The sequence below is a fragment of the Bos mutus genome, chromosome 28 (genome assembly GCF_027580195.1).
Source record: "Bos mutus isolate GX-2022 chromosome 28, NWIPB_WYAK_1.1, whole genome shotgun sequence".
Lineage (NCBI taxonomy): Eukaryota > Metazoa > Chordata > Mammalia > Artiodactyla > Bovidae > Bos > Bos mutus.
Genome location: NC_091644.1, coordinates 14,843,952 through 14,865,833, shown reverse-complemented (window position 1 = coordinate 14,865,833; position 21,882 = coordinate 14,843,952). Strand labels below are relative to the sequence as shown.

At 41.5% G+C, this 21,882-nt stretch overlaps 1 protein-coding gene across 5 annotated transcripts in view; it reads left to right on the top strand.

Annotated features, from left to right (window-relative positions):
* KAT6B (lysine acetyltransferase 6B) overlaps positions 1 to 21,882 on the top strand; it is a 180,657-nt gene that overhangs the window by 152,756 nt on the left and 6,019 nt on the right. For all 5 annotated transcript variants that reach the window (XM_070364760.1, XM_070364759.1, XM_070364758.1 and 2 more), the window contains exons 14-16: positions 18,237 to 18,468; positions 18,785 to 18,944; positions 19,529 to 19,864. In XM_070364760.1, the coding sequence (XP_070220861.1) occupies positions 18,237 to 18,468; positions 18,785 to 18,944; positions 19,529 to 19,864 (728 nt within the window). The remainder of the gene's footprint in view (positions 1 to 18,236; positions 18,469 to 18,784; positions 18,945 to 19,528; positions 19,865 to 21,882) is intronic.

Sequence of the window (21,882 nt, the reverse complement as noted above, 5' to 3'; positions counted from 1 at the left end):
CAGTTGTATCCGACTCTCTGTGACCCCATGGACTGTAGCCTGCCAGGCTCCTCTGTCCATGGGATTCTCCAGGCAAGAACACTGAAGTGGGCTGCCATGCCCTCCTGCACGGGCTCTTCCCGGCCAGGATTGAACCTGCATCTCTTAAGTCTCCTGAATTGGCAGGTGGGTTCTTTACCACTAGCACCACCTGGAAAGCCATATATGAGGTACTGTAACCCAAATTACACAGACTCACTTAATCCTTGCAGATACCCTCAGAAGGTGGTCACAGTTCTCTCTCTTTTGATGGCACAGAGACACTAGGAAACTTGTCTAAGATCACTCCTGAGGTACCCCATAGAAGAAGGCTAAGATAAGGTGTAAAAAGTATACTTTTGAGGACTGTGGTATAAGTGAAATTTAAAGAAGTAAATTAAAAAAGCTTAATTATCAAGGGCTGTAGGTTTTTTTGTTTTTAAGCTTAGAGAGACTGGAGCACTGATGGAGAAAAACCAATGAGAAAACAAAGGATAACCAGAGGGGTTGTTCAGTACAAACGAGAAAAGGCATTTGATGAAATTCAGTATTCTTTCCTAATTTAAAATAATCAAGCATACTCATTTGAATCATAAGAATTCTAAATCTTATATTAACTTTTTCTTCTTTGTTTCAGACTTGACTTACTCTTAGGGGAGGGAGCTATAAAGAGTAGATGACAGTTGGGTCCAGGAGTCTACAAACTTAAATCTACAGTTTTCTTGAGACTAGTATACAGATGACAAGCTTTTCAGTTACATAAATTATCAGTTAACTTTACCTTCAGTCAGTCATTTTAAAAACAACTGTTTATTTGTAGGCTAATCACAAAAGTTTGTAAGCAACTTCGATTCTTGGCTTTCTCCACTGAGTATTAAAATACTGTATGATGTATCAGGGTTGTCCTTCATGGAACAGAAATTGCTCTGTATGAAATTCATAATGAAATATGCAAGGAAATATGAATGATGGAATGAGTTAGGTACTTATTTCCAGAAATCACCTTTGCTGATCTTTTCTATGATCTTGTGTGTCGAGAGGTTTCCCCTCAACTTTCATGAGGAATGTATACTATTTACAAACTCAATCTGTCTTTAGTGTGTGCTGCTAGAAGATGTGTGCAAATGACCCAGTTTTGTGCCTACAAGTTATGAACTTGGTCGTGTCACCAGTGTGGTTAGCAGTGTCCTTGTACTTGTTCACTTTTCTTAAGAATGAGATGTGGATTTAAGTCTCATTCTTAAGGAGTCCACACACCTGGATTTAAGGAAAATAAGAAATACAATAAACTTTTAAGAAAGGATGCTTCTGGACACCATTTAATATCTAGTTTCATCCTCACTGAGAATTAACAGATTAACTTCCATGCCTCTTTCTTTCCCTGATCTGGTTCTATGACAGAGATCTCGTAGGTAGTTCAGAGAGTCCAGTCCCAGTCTTGTCTTTCCTTTAGCCTCTTTATAGCTCTTGGCTGATTTCTTGAGGAAGCACCACCTAGACAGAAAGCACCTTCTCTCCCTACTACTCTGCCTTTCTAGGTCCATCAGGCAGAATTAGAAAGTCACATGCTGCATCTCTACCTACAATATTGTGATGTTGAAAGTTCACATGATGTTGGTGATGTTAACCATGTTACCTCTCTCAAAGAGACAACGTCTTCCCCTGTATCTTAGATGCTAGCCACTAGCTTAAATGTTATATATCTAAATACCGGGATACATCTGATAGTATTTCTGGTTACCAGCTAGCAACTTTCAGTTTGAACAGTCAGCCTTCAATAGATTACTTTAAAAGAGCTACCACTTACAAACTTTTCAGAACACAATTTAAGTAAAACTTAAGAAAACTATTAAACAAAAATTTAGAGTAACTTCATCCTACCTGAAAATTGCATGCTTTTTTTAGAACAAAATTTCTGATACTGAGTGGCCTGTTTCCTGTAGAAAATAGGAGTTTTAAGTTAGGAATCTAGTTGGTTGGGTTCCAATGTGCCACATTTTACCTGTTAGTAAATTCTAAAGAACCAGGACTGGACGGGAGTCACTAGCTTCTCTCTGAAGCCAAGTTGAGTACCATATCAGGACAAACAGGTTCTCCCCAAGAGCTGGATACTTAGCGTGGCAGGCCCTGGGGAGACACCACTGCTCTAGTGAGGGTCTCTGGGCATCTCTGCGCCATTGTGGTCAACTTAGGACTACACTTTCCAACGAGTGACCCAGGAACTGGTCCAGCTAGCCAGAGATGTTGCAGGCTCCATAGCTCTAGTGCTAGTCACCTCACCCTGAGCAGCCTCATCCTTTCACCCTGGCAGGCATGTGAGTATTATCTTCTCCCTGTTGGCTGGAGGCCATGCAGCACTCCCTGGGGGCATAAACTCTGTTGGGTAGGCTACAGGATAAATATTTCACTTTCCCCTATTTGTGAGCCCCACAAGCCAAGCATCAAAGATGTTTTAAGAGACCATGGCAGTGTGTCTTAGGTACATGATCTGATGAAACACTCTGACCGCCTGTGAGGAGTTAAGCAAATTGAATGAAGGAGCTGTATGTTTGACATGTGCTATTTACCTACTTTTGTGATTTTTATTTAATCGTTTTTCTTTTTTTTCAATGGCACTGACTATTAAAAAAAAAAAAGTGCTCTAGGCTGAGTAAGTGCAAAGTCATTTAGAAAGTTGCGTATGTCTTTTATATATTCATGGTTTATTGTCCATCATGGAGGTAGAGCCTTTGTTCTCTTCTGTCATCTCACCCCTAGAAGAGCCTGGCACTGCTCAGTCATGTCCAAGTCTTTTGCATCCCCATGGACTACAGCCCACCAGGCTCCTCTGTCCATGGAACTTTCCAGGAAAGAATACTGGAGTGGGTTGCCATGCCTTCTTCCAGGGGCTCTTCCTAACCCAGGGATCGAACTCACATCTCCTGCATTGGGAGGTGTTCTTTACTGCTGAGCCATCAGAGAAGCCCCTGGCACTGATCAGGTCTTTATTATTTATTGAATAAATGTTAAATGAATTACCTCAGGAAGAACTTTCTTAATATACTTTCTCTTCTCACATGTGATTCTTAGGACGAAGAATTTTATCTTATTAGAACATAATTAATTAGGTGTGGTTTGCTCTCTTCCAGATGATTGTACACCCTGCCTTCTGCTGAGGTCTGGTATTTTTGTTCAAGGGCAGCCTCTGTCTTAGGATCATATAAGTTGCATCAGAAAGGAAGCTGTCCGTTATCTACTATAAACCTTGAGCAGAGAATTGAGAGCTGTGACAAAATGCACATTTACACACAGTTGGTCAAAGAGATATTTATCTTTTCCTGCCTTCATCAGATAATTTGTTTCTTCATGCATTTATTTTGGAAGGAGAATTCCAACTTTAGTCCTAAGAAACTGTCACGGAAGTTTCTTTCGTTGCAGAGCTTTCCCAGCAGCTCTCCTCCCATGGTGAGCGCAGGCTGAGCAACCATTAAGGAATAATAAATTATGCTTTTGAAATGGTGCTCAAGTCCTTTATGGCCTTTTCTAAGATAGGAGCTGCTCCCCCCACCTCCACCATGACACTTGTTGGAAGATAGAACCAGCAGCTGTATCCTCAGACTTTGGCTGGGTTTTGGAAGACATGTTTTGACCTGTGTAATCAAATATAATGATGACATATCTTTTAATAGGATTCTAGTTTATAATATAATAAGGGAAATGGCTATTTTTCCTTATTTTCTCATTATAATATGTTGTACTAGAAGCCTTTGTCATGACTGCTTTATTACGCTGGGCTGAAGTACAGTATATTTTAATATGCTAAAGATAACATCAAGGTTGAAAATTGAGCTCTTCAGTGATTTATTCAGAGTGACTGTTGCTGAAGGTATTGAAATGAGTTGCATGAGGCAGTGCAGCTAACAATTTATTTATGTATCTTTTTTTAAACTAAGCTTGTCATAAATAAGAGCAAATAAATAGCTCTTATAGAATAGTTTGTATTCATGCATCAATGAAAACATTGTAAATATGAAACATACGACCTGCAGCTACCATTTTGCCTTACATAGCTGAGAATGTTTCAAGTTTTGGCATGCAGGTGGATTTTTTTTTAACAAGTCTTTTGCCTGTTTCAATTGTTTACACTGGCCAGCATTTGCAGCAAGTAGTTTTGAATCCCATTACTGGGCAAGCTCCATTCCAGGTGTTCATATGAGAAAAACCTAGCCTTCAAGAATAAAGGGAAGTTGGCAACACCGTCAGGGCTTCCCTGATAGCTTAGTTGGTAAAAATCTGCCTACAATGCAGGAGACCCTAGTTCAATTCCTGGGTCAGGAAGATCTACTGGAGAACGGATAGGCTACCCACTCCAGCATTCTTGGGCTTCCCTTGTGACTCAGCTGGTAAAGAATCCGCCTCCAATGCGGGAGACCTGGGTTCGATCCCTGGGTTGGGAAGATCCCCTGGAGAAGGGAAAGGCTACCCACTCCAGTATCCTGGTCTGGAGAATTCCATTGACTGTATAGTCCATGGGGTTGCAAAGAGTGGGACATGACTGAGCGACTTTCACTTCACCGGCAGCACCATCACGGGGGCCAGGACTTGTTTACTGCTTTACCCCAACCCACGAGCACAGTGTCACACTCATAGGTGAGCCCACAAAAAGTTTGCTGAGGGAGAGAAATAATGAATGCCCAAATGTAGTGTGTCCTCTTCTCCATGTCAGTGACAGCACCTGTCCGACTGACCCAGCCAGATCTCAGATCTCCTCTCCATCTTTGGTTTTTTGCTTCTTTTTAATTTTTCATTCATTGATCCCTTCATCCTTTCCTTCAGCCAGCACGCTTTGCACAGACTCTGCCGGGGTTGGCCTTGGTGATGAAAACATCAGGATAAATGATCTAGTTCTTGCTCACAGGAAATGGGCTCACTAAGGATGCTCCCCACCCACCCACCCAGTATATGCTGTGTGTGCAAAGCACACTTGGGCTGCATCACTGCAGAGGAGGAAATGCTTCCAACTTCCGTTTCCATTTTCCCAGCTAAGATATATGCAGGGGAAGCATTTTTTCATTATTAAACCAAGAGCAAGAAAGATTTTGTTCCAGTTGGTTGAAATTAGTGCTATACCTGGTTTTGGTTTCAAGGAAACTATTCTTTGTAAACATGTTTTGCAGCTTGTAGTAGTATGTTTGAAGTAGAATATTGTAAACATCCTCTCTCCAGGAAATTTCTAAATAATATATTTAAAATTTCAGTTGATTGTTAAGCAGAAATTTTTTTTTTATATCAATTTGTTTTGGGTTAAGCAATTTTCTTACATTTGTTTAGAATTCTGTTAGGAAAATACTAGTTAGAAACCTGATTTTTTTTCTCCCTCATGGATTTGTGTTCCATGTGGTTCTACTCTAATATTAGTGCTACATTTTCATGTTTACCAATATAAAAACCTTGTTTAATACTTATTCACATTGAGTCCTGCTTTGAGCTAACACCATAGAGGAGTTCCTTTTTTCCAACAAAATTGTTTTACATTAATGTTTATAAAGTGCTTTAAAATAGTTTGGTGGATTAAGAATAATTCAGTTATGCATTTGTCCACATTGAAAAAAATATGCAGTGTGATTATATAGTAGAAGGTATTGAAAAAAGTTGCTGAAATCTTGAGGAAAATATAATGCAAGTTGACCTCACTATACACAATATATTTGCATATGTCCTTGAGGGGGATGTTTTGGTGATAAAAGTATAAGAAACACAAGAGATTACTATTAGTCATGACTGCGGTTACTTATGAAGAAGAAAAGAAGGGTAAATAGGACGGGACAGGCGGGAGGTTTGTAGGGGGCTAGCTGGCAAGCTTCTGCTTCTTGATCCTGGGAGTCGGTTATAAGGGCAGTTGCCTTATGATAATCTATTAAGCTGTATATATTTATTTAATACGTCTCTGTGTTTAATTTTTGCTTTTTTTTGTTTTTGTTTCTTTTTTAAAGAAAGTGACGTTCTTGAAATAGGAGATCACGTCCTGTGTTATCTGTTTTAGAGCTTAGACTTTTACATGAACATAAGGGGATTCCCAGGTGGCGCCCCTGTAAAGAACCTGCCAGTGCGAGAGACATAAGAGATGTGGGTTCAATCCCTGGGTCAGGAAGGTCCCCTGGATAAGGGCACGGCAACCCACTTCAGTATTCTTGCCTGGAGAATCTCCATGACAGAGGAGCCTGACTGCAGTCCATGGGGTTACAAAAAGTCGGACACGACTGAAGCGACTTAGCACACACAAGTGTATTTGGTATACTGGCATCACCTTTATGTCAGACTTTGCAGGATCATTTATTTTTTATTTTTAATTGGAGGATAATTGCTTTGCAATGTTGTGATGGTTTCCACTGTACAGCAATGTGAGTACACTTACAGCCGTAAGTCTACCATATCCCCTCCTCCTGTGTTTCCCTCCCATCCCACCTCTCTAGGTTGTCACAGAGCACCAGACTGAGCTCCCTGTGTTATACGGCGCCTTCCCACTAGCTATCTATTTTACACATTGTAATGTATATATTTCAGTGCTATGCAGAATCATTTTTATGTGAAGGAAGTATCCTGAAATTTACTAGAATCGTAGCCTCTCAAATGTTAAGTCCGTTAGAAAACCAGCATTCCTGTAAATTATGCTTCTGCTCTTAAAACTAGAGAAACATAAATGAAGGGCTATATGTTAACCCAGGTGATAAAATAGAGGATGCAGGCAAGGAACGGCTGTGCAGAATAGGGGTGAACTAAGGAGAGAATATGGAATGGAAAGACCAAAGAGATAAAGAAGAGACACTGCAGCATCGGGATTGTTTTTCCTTTTCTCTTCCCTCCCTTCCTTCCTTCTTTCTTTCCTCCATCCCCCCACCTTCCCTCTCTTCTTTTCTTGTTCTTTTTTTCTTTTAATAACTTAATTTGTTTATTTTATTTACTTTTTTGTGTTTGATCTTTGGCTGCACTGGGTCTTCGTTGCTACACGCAGGCTTTCTCCAGTTGGGGTGCAGTGGCTTCTCTTGCAGAGCACAGGCTCAGTCATTGTGCCACACGGGCTTAGGGACCACAGCATGTGGGATCTTCCAGGATCAGGGAACAAACTTGGGTCTCCTGCACTGATGGGCAGGCAGATTCTTTACCACTGAGCCACTAGGGAAGCCCCCCACCCTTTTTTTCTTTTTTTGATCCAAAATGAGGGAAAGCAATACTGGCAGACTTTGTAAGTGTAGGAAATTGCCCTTCCACCAAGAATGCTGAGTGTTCAGCATTCTGATATTTGGGGCAGATTTTTAGGCACTAGAAACAGTGCTTACAGAAGAGAAAAGATGTTTAAAAGTTAGATTTTTAAGAAAGGTAAGGAAAAAGGCTAGAATGTCTTAAAATGAGAATAGATTCTGCTGATTATTTGTTGCAAAAGCAGGCTTCCTCCTTCTAAAGAAACAGATGACTCTCTGTAGATTAGAAGTCCTTCCCTGTGGTTTGCCCAGTATTGGCGCTTTTCCCCATGAATTTAAGGAAGCTAATGAGATTTTTTTTTTTCCCTACCAAAGCAGAAGAGCCGTATGAGGACTCTGACAGCCTTCTACCCCTGCAAGTTTCAGTTGCATCCAATTAAGAATTTACAGACCATAATGAATGTTTTTAGAGAGGAAATAAATTGAATGACACCTGTGAATTTGTTTTAAATGTTGTTTATTTTACCAGATAATTTAGATAAATCTCTCTTGAAGAGGAAGAGAAATCATGAGTTTTCATGAATAATCTGGAGCTTTTCAGAGGATTACTTTGAAATACCTCCCTGCCGACTTTTCATAAATTAAGCATAAACTTTCTTTGACCTCATCACACATAATTAAATAGCTGTTGAAGGGTTAAAACCAGCTAAAAAGCAATTCTGTATCTCGATCCCCATTCTCCAGCAAAATTATACAGGAAGTTTCTTTTGGTTCTCAAGCAGAGTAATTACAAGAGACAGTTACATAATTTACAGTTTCGGCCTGTTCGTCCATAATCACACACTTCCACCTAGTTGCATATACCCCCATGAGTATCCGCATTATACTTTGATTTGTAAATAATGATGGCAGTGTAATTGATTGCTTGCATGTAGCATATTGAATTGATTCTTAAAAATGAACTTTAGCTGTTAACATATCTATTTGAATTCCTATTTACGTAGTTTGTGGTTCTTGTGTTCAACCATTACATACTGGTTAACAAATTAAATTCCCAGAGCTTTTTTCCTTATTAAATTTGGAAAATGTAGTGTTTGTCCACAACCTAACTAGAAAAGTGCCTAGAACACAGTGGGCATTCCACTGCTGAACGCACTGTTAAACAATCCCAACCTTTTGAAAGTTGGATGGACATTCTTTGATTACCAGAGACCACAGAATATAAGGGCTTACAGGTTTAATACTAGTAATACTGTGGCAAAAACTGTGCTAATATTAATATATTGTTAGCACAGCATTTCCTACAGTATTAACTAGTATTAAACCTGTAAGCCTGTATGTATATAATAACAGTATAATAATATTAGCACAGTTCCCTCATAGCTCAGTCAGTAAAGAATCTGGCTGCAATGCATGAGACCTGGGTTCAGTTCCTGGGTTGGAAGATCCCCTGGAGAAGAAAATGGCAACCCACTCCAGTATTCTTGCCTGGAGAATCCCATGAACAAAAGAGCCTGGCATGCTATAGTCCATGGGATCACAAGAGTCACACACGACTTAGCAACTAAACCACCAATATTAATATATTGTTACTGGAGTCTCAGCTGTTAAGTACTTCTTGAATTAGGGAGCCAATCTAAAAAGTAGACTTTGAGAGATAATCACCTACTAACTGAAGGGGTAGTCACTGATGTCTTTTCATACCGCTAGTGATGATGCTTCATAGTTTTTTGTTTTTCCAGCAGCTAACATCTAACTGTAGCCAGCTGGACTTTAAGATCCCTATAGGATTAAAGGCTAGAAACTTCCAAGTCCACCGGCAAAGCAGCCAGTGACTTGACTGAATACCTCATCCCAGCCTAGCTTCCTGCCCCATCCAGCCTGCAGGTGCAGGAAGCTGCACTTCTGTCAAAATGGGCTCATCTGTAACCCGCTGGGGAGACCACCTTTTATTGCCAGAGGCTTTTTACTTCCAATCCTGTTTGAAAGCTTAGAGGAGATAAATAACAAGTGAAAAGAGAAGTTTCCGACTTCTATAGACCAGTGAAATAGCACTGTTTGTCTAAGTCAGCTGGGGTGATAGGCCATGCTTTGGTTTTAGAAAGTTGTCTCAAAGACAGACCCTTTTTGAAATGTACTTTAAAAACAAAGAGAAATTTTAGATTTTGCTTCCCACTTTTTCCTTTTTTCAGTCTTGCTATATTCTTACATCTGCTGTGCGGAAAGCTCGTCACTCATGATTGGAATTACAACATACTTTGTTCGGTTTTTGAAAATTATAACTGGGAAACACACACACAAAGTATTGTGGGGCAGTTGTGGGAGAGGAAACAATGGAAAGGCAAGTTGCTCTTCTGTCTGTCTTGTCTCCCAAATGTGGTTTGAGATCAGTGGCCAGTGTCCATGCTGGTTTAAATGCTCTCCCTTGGTTGGCCGGGTAGGATTAGACCAGACTATTAGAATAACTTTGTCAGCCACCCTCCACTGAAGCTCAGTGGTCAAAAGAAGCTCCCGTTTTTAAAGAAGAGTTCAGTTGTAATGTTTTACAGAGAACGGTCACCCAGGTGCAGCATTGTGAATATATACTCTTACATGCTCTGAGCAGATGCTTTATTTGAAATGTGTATGGGTTTAATGCAGTGATTAAAATGTTGTAACTGTTCAAAGTTAAATTTTTGTTACCAGGATTTTGCAAGTTTGATATAAAAATTGTATCCAAGTTTCAACTTGGAAGAAATTTAGTTTTTGAAATAGTTTTTCAGATTGAATCTCTAGTGTGGACTTTTGCCTATTTACAAGAAAGGGCATAGTTTTTAAATGTCAGATTACTTCATCTTAAAATTTTTTTTGGTAAATTTGTTTTTCCCAAAACTTTCCAGAATTTAAAAGTGGTTTGAACTGTGGAAACCCACAAAAGGTCCCAAAGGAGGGCATTCTTCTGACATGTTTTTCTAATTTCTGTCACCTCAGATGTCATGGTACCAGTACTGTATTACTATTATCTAACCAAGGGTGCCTCTGAGTGATGAGTCAGAGCTTAACTTAATTTGCAATAGGCGAGGGCCTCATAAAAAAAACTAGTTACTTCCCAGATATATTTAAGGAAAGTTGTTTTTTTTTTAATTCTTGCCTTCCGCAAATGATTTTAGTTTGGGAGTAAGTGATAGTGACAAATTGATCATTTTGTTCTTTGTCAGAGGTGCCTCATCTTCCTAATAAGAAATTTGGGAGACTGAATCTATTTCGTACATGATCACCTTCCTAGAAAAATTATATTTTTCTAATACACCAGACCAGGACCTTGATGGTGTGGTAACATGGCATACGTAAACAAGTATTTCTCAGTTAAATGTTTAAATTGGTGAAGCTTCTGTGAAGTCTGTCACAGAGTTCTCTGCCAACTGACCCTCTTCTCCTCTCTGCCGTTAACTCTCAGGTGTCTCTGTTTCCCCCAGGATTCATCTTCTTCTTGGATCTCTCATTAGGCACCACTGCTACCACCACAGCCCTTTGTGGGGTAAGACAGAAATAGAGAAGTGGGATTGGTATACCACCTCTAACATTCTGGCCGAGGAGTAGTCCCCAAGATCCTTTGCCTAATATAAACCCTAACACTTCTGAGACCAGCCTAGCTTGAGAGGCAAGAGTTGTGATTGGATGAAATATGGACATCTGGAGCTTTTAAAAGGTTGAGTGATTCTAATGTGCAATCAGGGTTGATAACCTTTGGGCAAGACCACAAGATAGAAAAAGGAGAAATAAAGAGACAGTGTCACTCAATTAAATCAGTTATTAAAAAACCATTGACTCATTTTTACCCTGTGGCTGTCTCACAAGGGTCTGGCCCTGGTCATCCCCAACTTGGTAACTCATTCACAGGTGGGCACCTTCTCCAACACAAGGGTGCCACAGAGGGAGGAGAGTTCCTGCCTCCTGATGTCCTATTTATGAGTTTGTGAGTTTGTATATGCAGAGAATGACCACCCACTTTGAGAGGCCACACCCACTCACAGACTCATGGAACGCATCTGGTAAATTCTAGTACGGTCTGTATGGTTATACACACGCACACCCCTGAAGCAGCAGGGGTGTCAGGCCCCACATACACATTCCCCAGGGTGGCGGTGGGGGTGGGGGCATGGCTTGAAGGAATACCACTCCTCTTCCATGTAGTCTTGAAAGCAAGACAGGGGTGTTCAGTAAAAAAGACCAGTGGCCCCACCACATGACTGAGGAAGAGCCCAGCATCAGCGCAGTCTGCGGAAGAGCCTGTGGGATCTTTGAAAAGGGAGATCATAAGGGGCACCTTAGAGAAACAGACTGGCGTGTGACCCAGGGCAGCCAGCCTTCCCTCTCCAAAGACTTGCTGTCTCCATTCTCTGGGTTTCACTGGCTCAACCCATGTTCCCAGGGACACACTTGAGTCTTCTGGAACATTTGGGTTTTGTTTCATCTGTCTTGGGACCATCTCCAGGTTCTTGCTGAAGCCCTCCAGCCATCATTGTTACTGTGGTTTGATGCGCTTGCTGTTTCCTAAGGGTAGTCCTTGAAGTTAAAGACTTGAGGACCAAAGGGAATTTGGAGGCACAGAAATGTGCTTGCTGGGAGCTTTTAGTCGCCAGTTTCTTGAGATCGTTCCTGAGGCAGAATATGTTTGCCTTTTTTTTTTTTTTTTTTTTTTTTAAATCATAGCTTCTTCCTCTAATTTAATTTATGTTTGGGTGGTTAGATGGGGATGGGGCAGTGGAGTGAATGGAATGGTTTTCAGCTGCCTCAAGCAAAAGTAGGAAAAAGGAAAGGGAGCTGTTCGCTGCCTCCTTCTGTCCCAATTTTCTTTCTTTCCCCTACAATAAGGATAAGCAGTGATCAAATGACCAGGTTGAGATTTCTTTCATTCACTATGTTGAATAATAATGATAACACATAACACTTATTTTCTGTAATATGCCAAGCACGGTTCTACGTGCTTTGTATCCATTCATTTAATTATTATGACAACCCTAGGTGACAGGTATGACTGATTACTCTCCACACTTTATGGATGAGGGACCTGAAGCACAGAGGGATTAAATAACTTGCCCAAGGCCACACAGCTGTTACACGCGGACTCTGGATTCCATCACAGGCAGTCTTGCTCTAGGACCCTTGCCCTTAACCAACCTGTAGTGCCTCTTATGATCTGTCATACTGTGTTCAGTAAGTGTCGTATCGATTTATCATACTTGTGGCCTTGTTGCCCATCTTTACAAATTCTTCTCATTTTTTATTTAATGCAGATGGTTTCAAAGTATGGTCCAGGGACTGCTGGGGATCTCGGAAGCCCTTTTTAGGGAGTCCGCAAGGTCATAAGTGTTTTCAAAGTTATACTAAGACACTGTTTGTCCTTCTCACTCTCATTCCCCCATGAGTGGACAGTGGAGTTGTCGAGAATTTCATGACCTGTGATACCACAACAGATTGAATACCAAAACAGATAGGAGAATCTAGCTGTTTTCTCTTAAGCTAGTTGTAGAAGAGTTTTGCAAAAATGTTAAACAGTGCTGCTACTCTTCTCACTTTTTATTTTATTTTATTTTTGTATTTTAGAAAATGATGTCAACACATAATGGGTTTATGGGGTTTAAATAAATATTTGTCAATTTTTTTTTCTAAAATTAATATATGTAGCCCTTATAAACAGAAGCTCTTAAACCATTTGTTTTTAATGTAAAGAGGTCCTGAGACCCAAACCTTTGAGAATCACTGACTTCATATATAAACCCTTGCTATTCAAGCATGGTTCATGGTATAGGAACTTGTTAGAAATGCAGACTTTCAAGCCCCACTCCAGACGTACTGAATCAGAATCCAGTTGTAACAAGAAGGGGATTGTTTGCACAGTGAAGGTTGGGAAGCATAGTCATAGAAGCTACAGACAAAGCCACTCTCCAACTCAGTGACCCTGGCTGAATTTCCGTCTGGTGGGGCTTTCGAGATTCTCCACCACCGAGGAGCTGGGTGAGGTCTTCTCACCGAGGTTCTTCAGCCACTGTCTTTTCATTGGCCCTCCTACTGCACAGGGCCATTGTAACATCCTCATCAAAGCCAGCAGCCTTATAGCAGAGTCTATTCCAGTGCTCCTCAAACGTCTGTGCATCAGAATCACCTGGAGGGCCTGTTAAAGCACAGGTGCTGGGTCCTGCCGCCAAAAGTTCTGACGAATAGGCTGAGGATTTACCTCCCTAACAAGTTGCCAGGTGATTGCTGATACTGTTGGTCTGGGGGACCACACTCTGAAAACCACTGGTCTTTAGGCTGTAGACTGAGAGGTCAAGCAGTGTTTATTCAAGCCATAAAATTATGGGAATATTGCCGTAAACTTCCATGTCTTCAAAACCAATCTCTTAAAATACAGAATATCTTTAAAATTAAAAATTTCCAATTTCGCCAAGGACACATCTGCGCAGTTAAGGATTCAGGCAGATCCAGATCACAGGCCATTTAGAATACTCCTCTTCAAACAGTGAGAAGGCTAAGGTTCAGCCTCCTTCTTTACTAATTGCAGAATCACCACAAAATTTCACTGAGGAGACAAGTAGCCTGTCAAACTGATTTATCTCTACTGTTCAAACTGATAACATGCCATTTGTCCATTTGGTCACAGAGCTGCTTAACCCCAGAAACCAGTAATAGATGAGTGTGGACCAGTGAATTTCCGAGTGTGGACCAGTGAATTTCTGTCCACAATCATGAGATCCATGGTTAGAGCCACTGGATTTCCTCTGATCCAGAGCAGCCATAAATCCCTGGCCTGGTGTCAGTTCCCAAGTTTGCAAACCCAATGCTCTCTATTGATAGGAACCCTTTAGTGGGGTTTGCTGAGCTAAACAGGTGTCTGATGAAAACTTTGTAATCCTTAAAGATTATTTTCCCCTAAAAGCAACTGGTTACTCCAGACCCATATAATCCAAATAGATGGGAGTTGGAAATACTTTGCCAAAGTCTGCCCTTTTGTCTTTGAGGAAGTTCATATGGTTTGGCTCCAGGTGGTAGAACATAAAGATGTGCAAGGGTGAGCGTGGCTGCCTTGGAGAGGAAAATCCTTACCCGTGCCCACCCCCTTGCTGGAAAACATTACTCCACTCTGGTTTAGTCTACATTCTTATTAACTTCATTACTGATTTAAAAGAAAAGGAGTGTGTCATACTAATCAAGGGTTAACCTTGCGCTTAATATGCTGGGAGTGCAGTTAATTTGGGAATTTAGGCTGCAGAAACAAATCTTGACCTTAGATTGTTCCCTCCTTATCCTAATGTGGTAACTCTCTACCTACAGGAAGGCAACTCTCTACCACTTTTTTTCCCCTGCCCTTAGGAGAGAATTAACCTCTTCAAACACTGGGGATCAGAGCTAGTTAACATGAGGATTGCTTATCTTACTACAGGTAGGTCAGCCTCAACAGAGGTGAGGTGAATTTGGGTCCCATGCAATACAGCTTAGAAACACTTACTTCTTTGCAGACCTCGCGTTATTTTTCCTTTCCCTTTAAGCAAATACCTTGATAATCTTTTGAATTTAGTGCGTGGTTCATACACTGAAACTTAGACCTCACTTTCTCTTGGGTAAGTAGTTCCAGTGAAGCAAATAAGAAGCTAGCTTCCTCAAGATAGTTGATGTGGGTGAGGGGTGTTGGCCAGTCAGCTTTAAAGTACAAGTCTCCTGCTCACAGAGTTAAGCGCTTTTCACCAGCACCTCTGGCTCACAATTTACAGGGAATAATTTCACCAGCGATTAATTATACTGCAGCTACTGGGATTTGTCCTCCAAACATCACTTTGTTTCCAGTCTGAACAGCCAGGTTTCCCCAGGGGTAGTTCAGGTTTTCTGATTCAAAGTATTCTGAGTTGAAGAAAGGCATTAGAGCACCACAGGAATCTATTCACCAGGGGTGTATTGTACTTGTTTCAGATGCTTCAGGATAATATACCGGCTTCCAAGATAAGTGCTTTTTATTTCCCTTCATCTTAGATCAATTATTTGGAATCTTTTTGGTAAGTTAAACTTAAGAGCTGTAACTTCACCACCACATCGCCATAATCACTTAATAAGTAACTGTTCTTACTAAAAATTATTGTCATTGGGCTCTATAGTGATGCTAATTTGAGGAGCCTAGAAAAAGTAGAAGGAAACACAAGATGGCAAGAAATTCATGATTTAAACCATTCCATGTTATGAAGGTCAGAGTCATAAAGTGCCACCAGCTACAGCTTTTTTGAGGGAAAGTGCCTGCTGCAGGTAAAGTTTAAATATGTATTACTTCAGCCTTGTGCACAAATGGAGTGCAAAAGACACGGCAACTTTTCCTGCTAAACTGTTGTGTATATTTTAACATATTACCAATGACTTGACTTTACTACCAAGGAATCCGAAATTTGTCCTTGGTCATTTGTTTGTTGAAATGGATTCCGTTTAAACCAAAATTTCTCCTTCAGGAGAAAAGACTTTGTGAACTTACAGATGGCTCTTAGCACAAGTATAAGTTCCTTCCACGGCTGTAAGCTCCTGGAGGGGCTCATGAGTCAGAGAGGAGAAGGGAAGACTGCAGGCAGTGCTGCGATGTCTTTGGACAGTGGCATTGTGTGGTCTGTAGTGTGGTGGGGCCATCATCCCTGGAAACCTGCTTGGTGTGTTCTGGTTGGAGTTTGGGCTTGCAGTTTTTTCTCTCCCACACCGGGGAAAGTAGCACTTGCTGGCAGGTGTGGGTAGCCTTTGCAGCCTTTGCTAGCACGGCACAGAGGTGTTCTCTATGAACGTCCAGTGGGCTTGGTATACACGTTCTTGGCGGGGCTCAGTCACAGATCACAGACTATGTCCAAGGGAGCGTCCCGGGGAGACAGCCACTGAACACAGTGGGAGCAGCGAGTGCTGAAAGGCCTGTGCCTGGATGTTCTCCAAGGCCCCAGGTTGCCTAACCCGTCTGGTCTGAGGCCCTGAGAAGGTGTGTGCTACTCTCTCAGGGTGTGAAAGCATGAAAAGTTGTGTCAGCTGTCTTTGGGGGGAATTCTGGCTGCTTCCCTTTAGCCCAACAAAGCACTCATGGGAAGAGAAGACAGAACAAAGAAATATATGTGCTTCCTGGATAAGGTTGCTCATCGCAGAGGGGACATAAGGTTGGGAGGGCGCAACTTTGGTGGTACGGAAATCTGTCTGCTGGGCTTCGGGGTGGGGGTGCTTACTGTTCCCAACTGTGGGGTTCAGATGAGAACCAGTGAGGGGCTAGGGAACTTCACAGTCACTGCCTCAGACTTAATTGTGGGATCCTGTGGACAAAAATGGATTGTTCCATGTGCACGATACTATGGTTCTTTTCCCCCACCCTCCCCGACTCCCATCCACCCCGGAGGTACAGAGCTGGGACCTCCAGCTGACCCAGTAAATTTCTCAGCATGTACCAGCACTTAGGAGGCAGGTGACAGATGTGCCAGTAATCTGTGTCCTGAGGTTCGGGTACCCTTTGTATTCTGGTGACAGCGCTTCTGCACACTGACAGGGCATAATCCGGGCTGGGTTCAGCACAGTGGCCATCCCTGTTAGCATTCCTGGCACACCGCTGTAGAAAGCCTCTGTGTGCAGCCAACTGACATGTCGGCAGTGCTTTGACCGTCAGATTTCATGGTGCTTGTTTGCATTCAGTCAAATACTTTGCACTTAAACATGAGTTAAAGAGACAAGTCAAAAGACTTCAGCAAAACCTAAAGTTAAATATGTGCCTGATCTTCATAATGGCGTTCAGATTAAAACCATCAAAATGCAAAATGCTGTGGTTATACCCTTCTAGGGTAAGGCTGGATTTCTTGTTGTATATTTCTGCATTATTTACAGTGATTCTGAGAGGCAGGAAAATGCACCAGAGACATTGCTTTCTCCTTTTAACAAAAAATCCAAAATTGAGAAAATTCTTGAAAATGCAGCCATTTTGGAAATGTAGATAAAGAAGAAAAACGCTGAAGATTTGGGTGGTTTACAAAGCAGCATGATTTTGTAATTGCTGCCACCTACTGTATGTAGTTGATGTTTGTTTAAATGTAGGAAGTTCATGAAGGTGAGGCTGTTGCAATAGATAATTAGAGCAAGGTAGACATCATTAGTTTATAACATTTCTTCTCTACTCAGTAAGTGGCTCTTAATTACCGAGACAGCCGCCAGCTTTCATTCATTACCTTCAAGTGGGTTTAAAGTTTTTTCTCATTTTAAAGTTCCTTTGCCAAGGAACCTTCACGGTAATGCTGTCGGGTACGTGTTCAAAAGCCTACCAAGCTCAGGCTTTTCTGCGTGTACATGAAACAGTTTGTTTTAAGGAGGTTGTTTTGTTTTAATTTGTAGGAGCAACGGTTGGATTATAAATTAATTTCCATGAAAGAGGTGAAAATAGAGCTAGTGGAGCTGATAGGAGTTGCAGCAGTTGACTTGAAAGACGTTCTTTTATTAGTCCTGAAACAAAGCTTTAGATCCGCCGCTAGTTAAATGTAACAAGCAATACAGAATCTCAGTCAACAGAGGCCCTTGTCTTTTATTAAGACCCAGCTGTTAAAGGGTCATTTGGTTCTTCCTGTGGAAAATAACCCCCCCATTAATGTTCGGGGTGGTCCCTTGACAGGATTTCTGAGTAAGTGCCTGACATTTAGTTTTTGAAAGGATCTGAAGCCAGGGGACTTGGACGTTGAGACTTATCAAAAGTAATGTGTTCAACTTTAAATTCGTTAAGTATGCCACAACGTATGCCTGAAACGCTGCCATCAGCTAAATGAACTGACTTACAGGGCTGCTGTAAAGGATTCGGGGGCATAAGCCTCGTGGATGTCAGATCCACGGTAATATAACTGGGAAGAGACTATACATGAAATGAATGCACTTCTCCGATGTGATGTTCCTGTGTGATATGTTGTGATGTGATGTACCCTGTTGCTACTTACAGTGTAAGTCTTACATTATTTTGAGTGGCCCCTGCTCCAGTGTCTGAGAACACCACAGTGAGGTCGACTTTTGCTTTGTCTGCCCTAGGCTATTTGCTTTCTCGAAGAGAAGGCCAAGCAGGGTCTCCTGAAAAGCCACTCTCCGATCTAGGCCGTCTCTCCTACCTGGCCTACTGGAAGAGTGTCATCTTAGAATATCTCTACCAGCACCACGAGCGGCACATCAGCATCAAAGCCATCAGCAGAGCTACGGGCATGTGCCCCCATGACATCGCCACCACTCTGCAGCACCTCCACATGATTGACAAGAGAGATGGCCGGTGAGCACCCGTGTCCTGGGCGACCCAGCTGCCTCGTAACCATCTTACCCCAGAAAGGGTCCCTAAAGTTAGGCAGATTCATTCTAGTTAAATATTAGAGGTTCCCCAACAATATTACAAAAACTTTTCTCCTAAAAAGAAAACAGGCAGTGACACTTCTTTGCTAGTCAAATTTCAGTTTGCTCCACATTTTCATTGATGAGCTTTCTGGTTTTTTGTAACCCAGGTAATGTTAGTGCTAGCAGAGATCAGTATCGGAAGGTGAAATGAAATTTCAGCTTTTGATTGCACTTTTTTCTGCCTCCTCACATTACAGATTTGTCATCATTAGACGGGAAAAGTTGATATTAGGCCACATGGAAAAGTTGAAAACCTGTTCCCGGACCAATGAACTTGATCCAGAGAGTCTGAGGTGGACCCCAATCTTAATTTCTAATGCTGCAGTTTCTGAAGAAGAACGAGAAGCCGAAAAAGAGGTAATTTGGGTTCATCAACCTAAGTTGTGTAATTTCAATCTTGTAGCATTTTTAAGCTAAGGTCATTAACATCATTGTCAAAAGCTTGGTTATGTAGAGAGAGCTTGTGAAATGATATGGCACTAATTTATCCTAAGTGAGGTTGCATGGTAAGACATGATAATTTTATTGAGTATGAAAAATGAAACGTTTATCATTGATCACAAAGCAGCATTTTTCACTACTGACAGCATGTAATCAGATCAAATTTGGTGCTGAGCTCCAAGACTGCAGTGTCAATCGATTCATTGTGTTTATGAATTTGCTTAAAGTGCTCCATGCCAGTGAGCATGTAATGTAGTGATAAGGACTCAAATCAATTCGCTGCATCATTAATACTGCTAAATATCCCATGAAACCCAATCTTCTTTGATTTGTTATCCTAACTGATGCAAAAGAGTTCTGAGATGATGCAGCTGGAATGCTGCTTGACTGGCTGATTATCCTGATCAGAAACGACTTAGAGATCCTTTGCCTTTGATCCTTAAAGGCTCTGACTGTATAACTGCCCTCACACTGACCCGCCATTTTTACCTCCCCTTTAGGCCGAGCGGCTAATGGAACAAGCTAGCTGCTGGGAAAAAGAGGAGCAAGAAATCCTGTCATCTAGAGCTAACAGTAGGCAATCACCTGCAAAAGTACAATCGAAAAATAAATATTTGCATTCCCCGGAGAGCCGGCCAGTGGCAGGGGAGCGAGGGCAGCTGATGGAGCTGTCTAAAGAGAGCAGTGAAGAAGAGGAGGAGGAAGAAGAGGAAGAGGAAGAGGAGGAGGAGGAAGAAGAGGAGGAGGAGGAAGAGGAAGAAGAGGAAGAGGAAGAAAATATCCAAAGCTCTCCTCCAAGATTGACTAAACCACAGTCAGTTGCCATAAAGAGAAAGGTATGTGTCTGTTTAGATTTTCTGTCTTGTGAGTCAGTTTCAATCAAATCTTATTTGTCATCGCAAATATTCTATTAGTATTTGTTTCACTCTCCATTCTTTAGATGTAGTTTATTTGTATCCAGTCCCACCGATCATATATCCTCAGCCTTTATCTTACAGTCATGATTGTGTTTACTCTTTGTGGTTTGATGGTGCTGTGACAGGAAACCAGGGACAGGCGGCTTGCTAGTCTGGTAGTTACTGCCACCTGCTGGTTTGCGGGACTGGAGTAAATCAGGTTGTGGGAACAGGAAAGGGCCCAGGGGAGCACTTAACCACTCTCCAGTCAATTTTGATGAAAACCTCAAGGCCTAGAGAGGATAGGAGACTTGTCCAAGGTCGCACAAATCATTAGAGATGGAGCCAGAACCAGACAAATGCTCAGACTCCAAGCCCAGTGCTCCTGATGCTATTTCCTTCTCTTGTCCTTGGCATAGAATTGTCAGAAGGTATTTTAAGCCCATAAGTTTAATGCTGGTATTTTGGATTTGTGCAAGTACAGATTCTTGACAAGTCTCCAGTCGTAGTAGCCTGGTGGTTTCTATAGGTACACATTCCCGGTGCAGAAGTTAGAAAATTGATTTTGTCTTTAGGTAACTGCTCAACCCAGATCTGCTGTCTTTGTCTTCAGTGTCTCTCTGCGACACGCAAAGGGGCCAGATAGTGTAGGATATTCTAATAGTGAGAATGCAAGTTAAGGCTCTGCCCCAAGGCCCCGCTGTGTGGCTTCTGTCAAAGCCCCTGCTGTTCTGACTCCCAGGGTGGTTGGTGCTCCATCGTCTGAACCTGACTGTGTTTAAGTGGAAGGGCAGCTGGGGCAGGCACAAGAAGAGCATCCCACAGAGTGGACTTTAGGCTTCTGAATCATATTTTGGTTTCTACAAGGAACATGTATCCATGTATTATGTATATAACAAAAGAAGTTTGCTTCAAAAATAACAAAACCCAGAATTATCCATGGCGTGTTAAGTGCCTACCATCACACAAAAGGACTCAACCTAAAGAAAACCAGTTCTGCATATTGGCTAAACCCACGTTTGGGAAAATTCTAATGGATTAGAGAGTGCAGGCTGACTGAAGGGATTAATAATCATAAATACTAAGATACAGAATATGACTATCAAAATTTATATGTGCACTTCAGTGAACATCCGGACAGTTAAAAATGTGAGACTCAGTAATTCTTGGATATAGTTTACCTAGAGTTTGAGTTTTAATCAAGCATTTTGTACTCGTCTTTGCAATGTACTTTCAGTAATTTTTCAGACCCATTATTGACAGATTACATCTTAGCAGCAAATCTACCTGTTATTCTTATACTTGGATTTTGTATCATTGAGTACATCTTTCTTGGAAAAAATATTTTATGTTTTCAATTATGGAAAGTCATTTGTGCCAACCTCTAATGCAATTAGAAAAAATTGTTATATCTTACATAAGTAAGATACATTCCACATGTCTTTACATTTTCTTTAGATGCCGTCCATGTTAAAATATTTTGTAAAATTATCAGCTGCCCTCATCCTTGCAGGCCACCAGTACATGACTCTAATGTTGTCTGCAGAGTAATTCTTTCTTCAAGTACTCTTTCTTCTTTCCTTTTCATTGTTCCTGAATTCCTGTGAGATGGGGAATGAGGCGCTAGTCTTGTGTACCGTCGTGTGTCTTACAGTGCCATGCTCGTAGTAGGTGCTCCTTGAACAGTTATCCAATGTTACAATGAGTGACCCAGTGGCTAGTTGACTGTTGAAACACTCATAGAGACGCTGATGTCCATGATGATTTAATCACTATAACGTATAGGATTTTGAAGCCAGCAGGTACTACTCGAAAATAATATGCCAGAAAAGCAAACCTTAGCTTTTAAAAATCCACAGTGCAGCTGCTAGGATGTTCCCTCTCAAAGCATCTGTTTGAGTAAACAACTGTTTTATTTGGAAAACACTTGTCTGTGTAGTAGGCGCCCGAGAGGGATG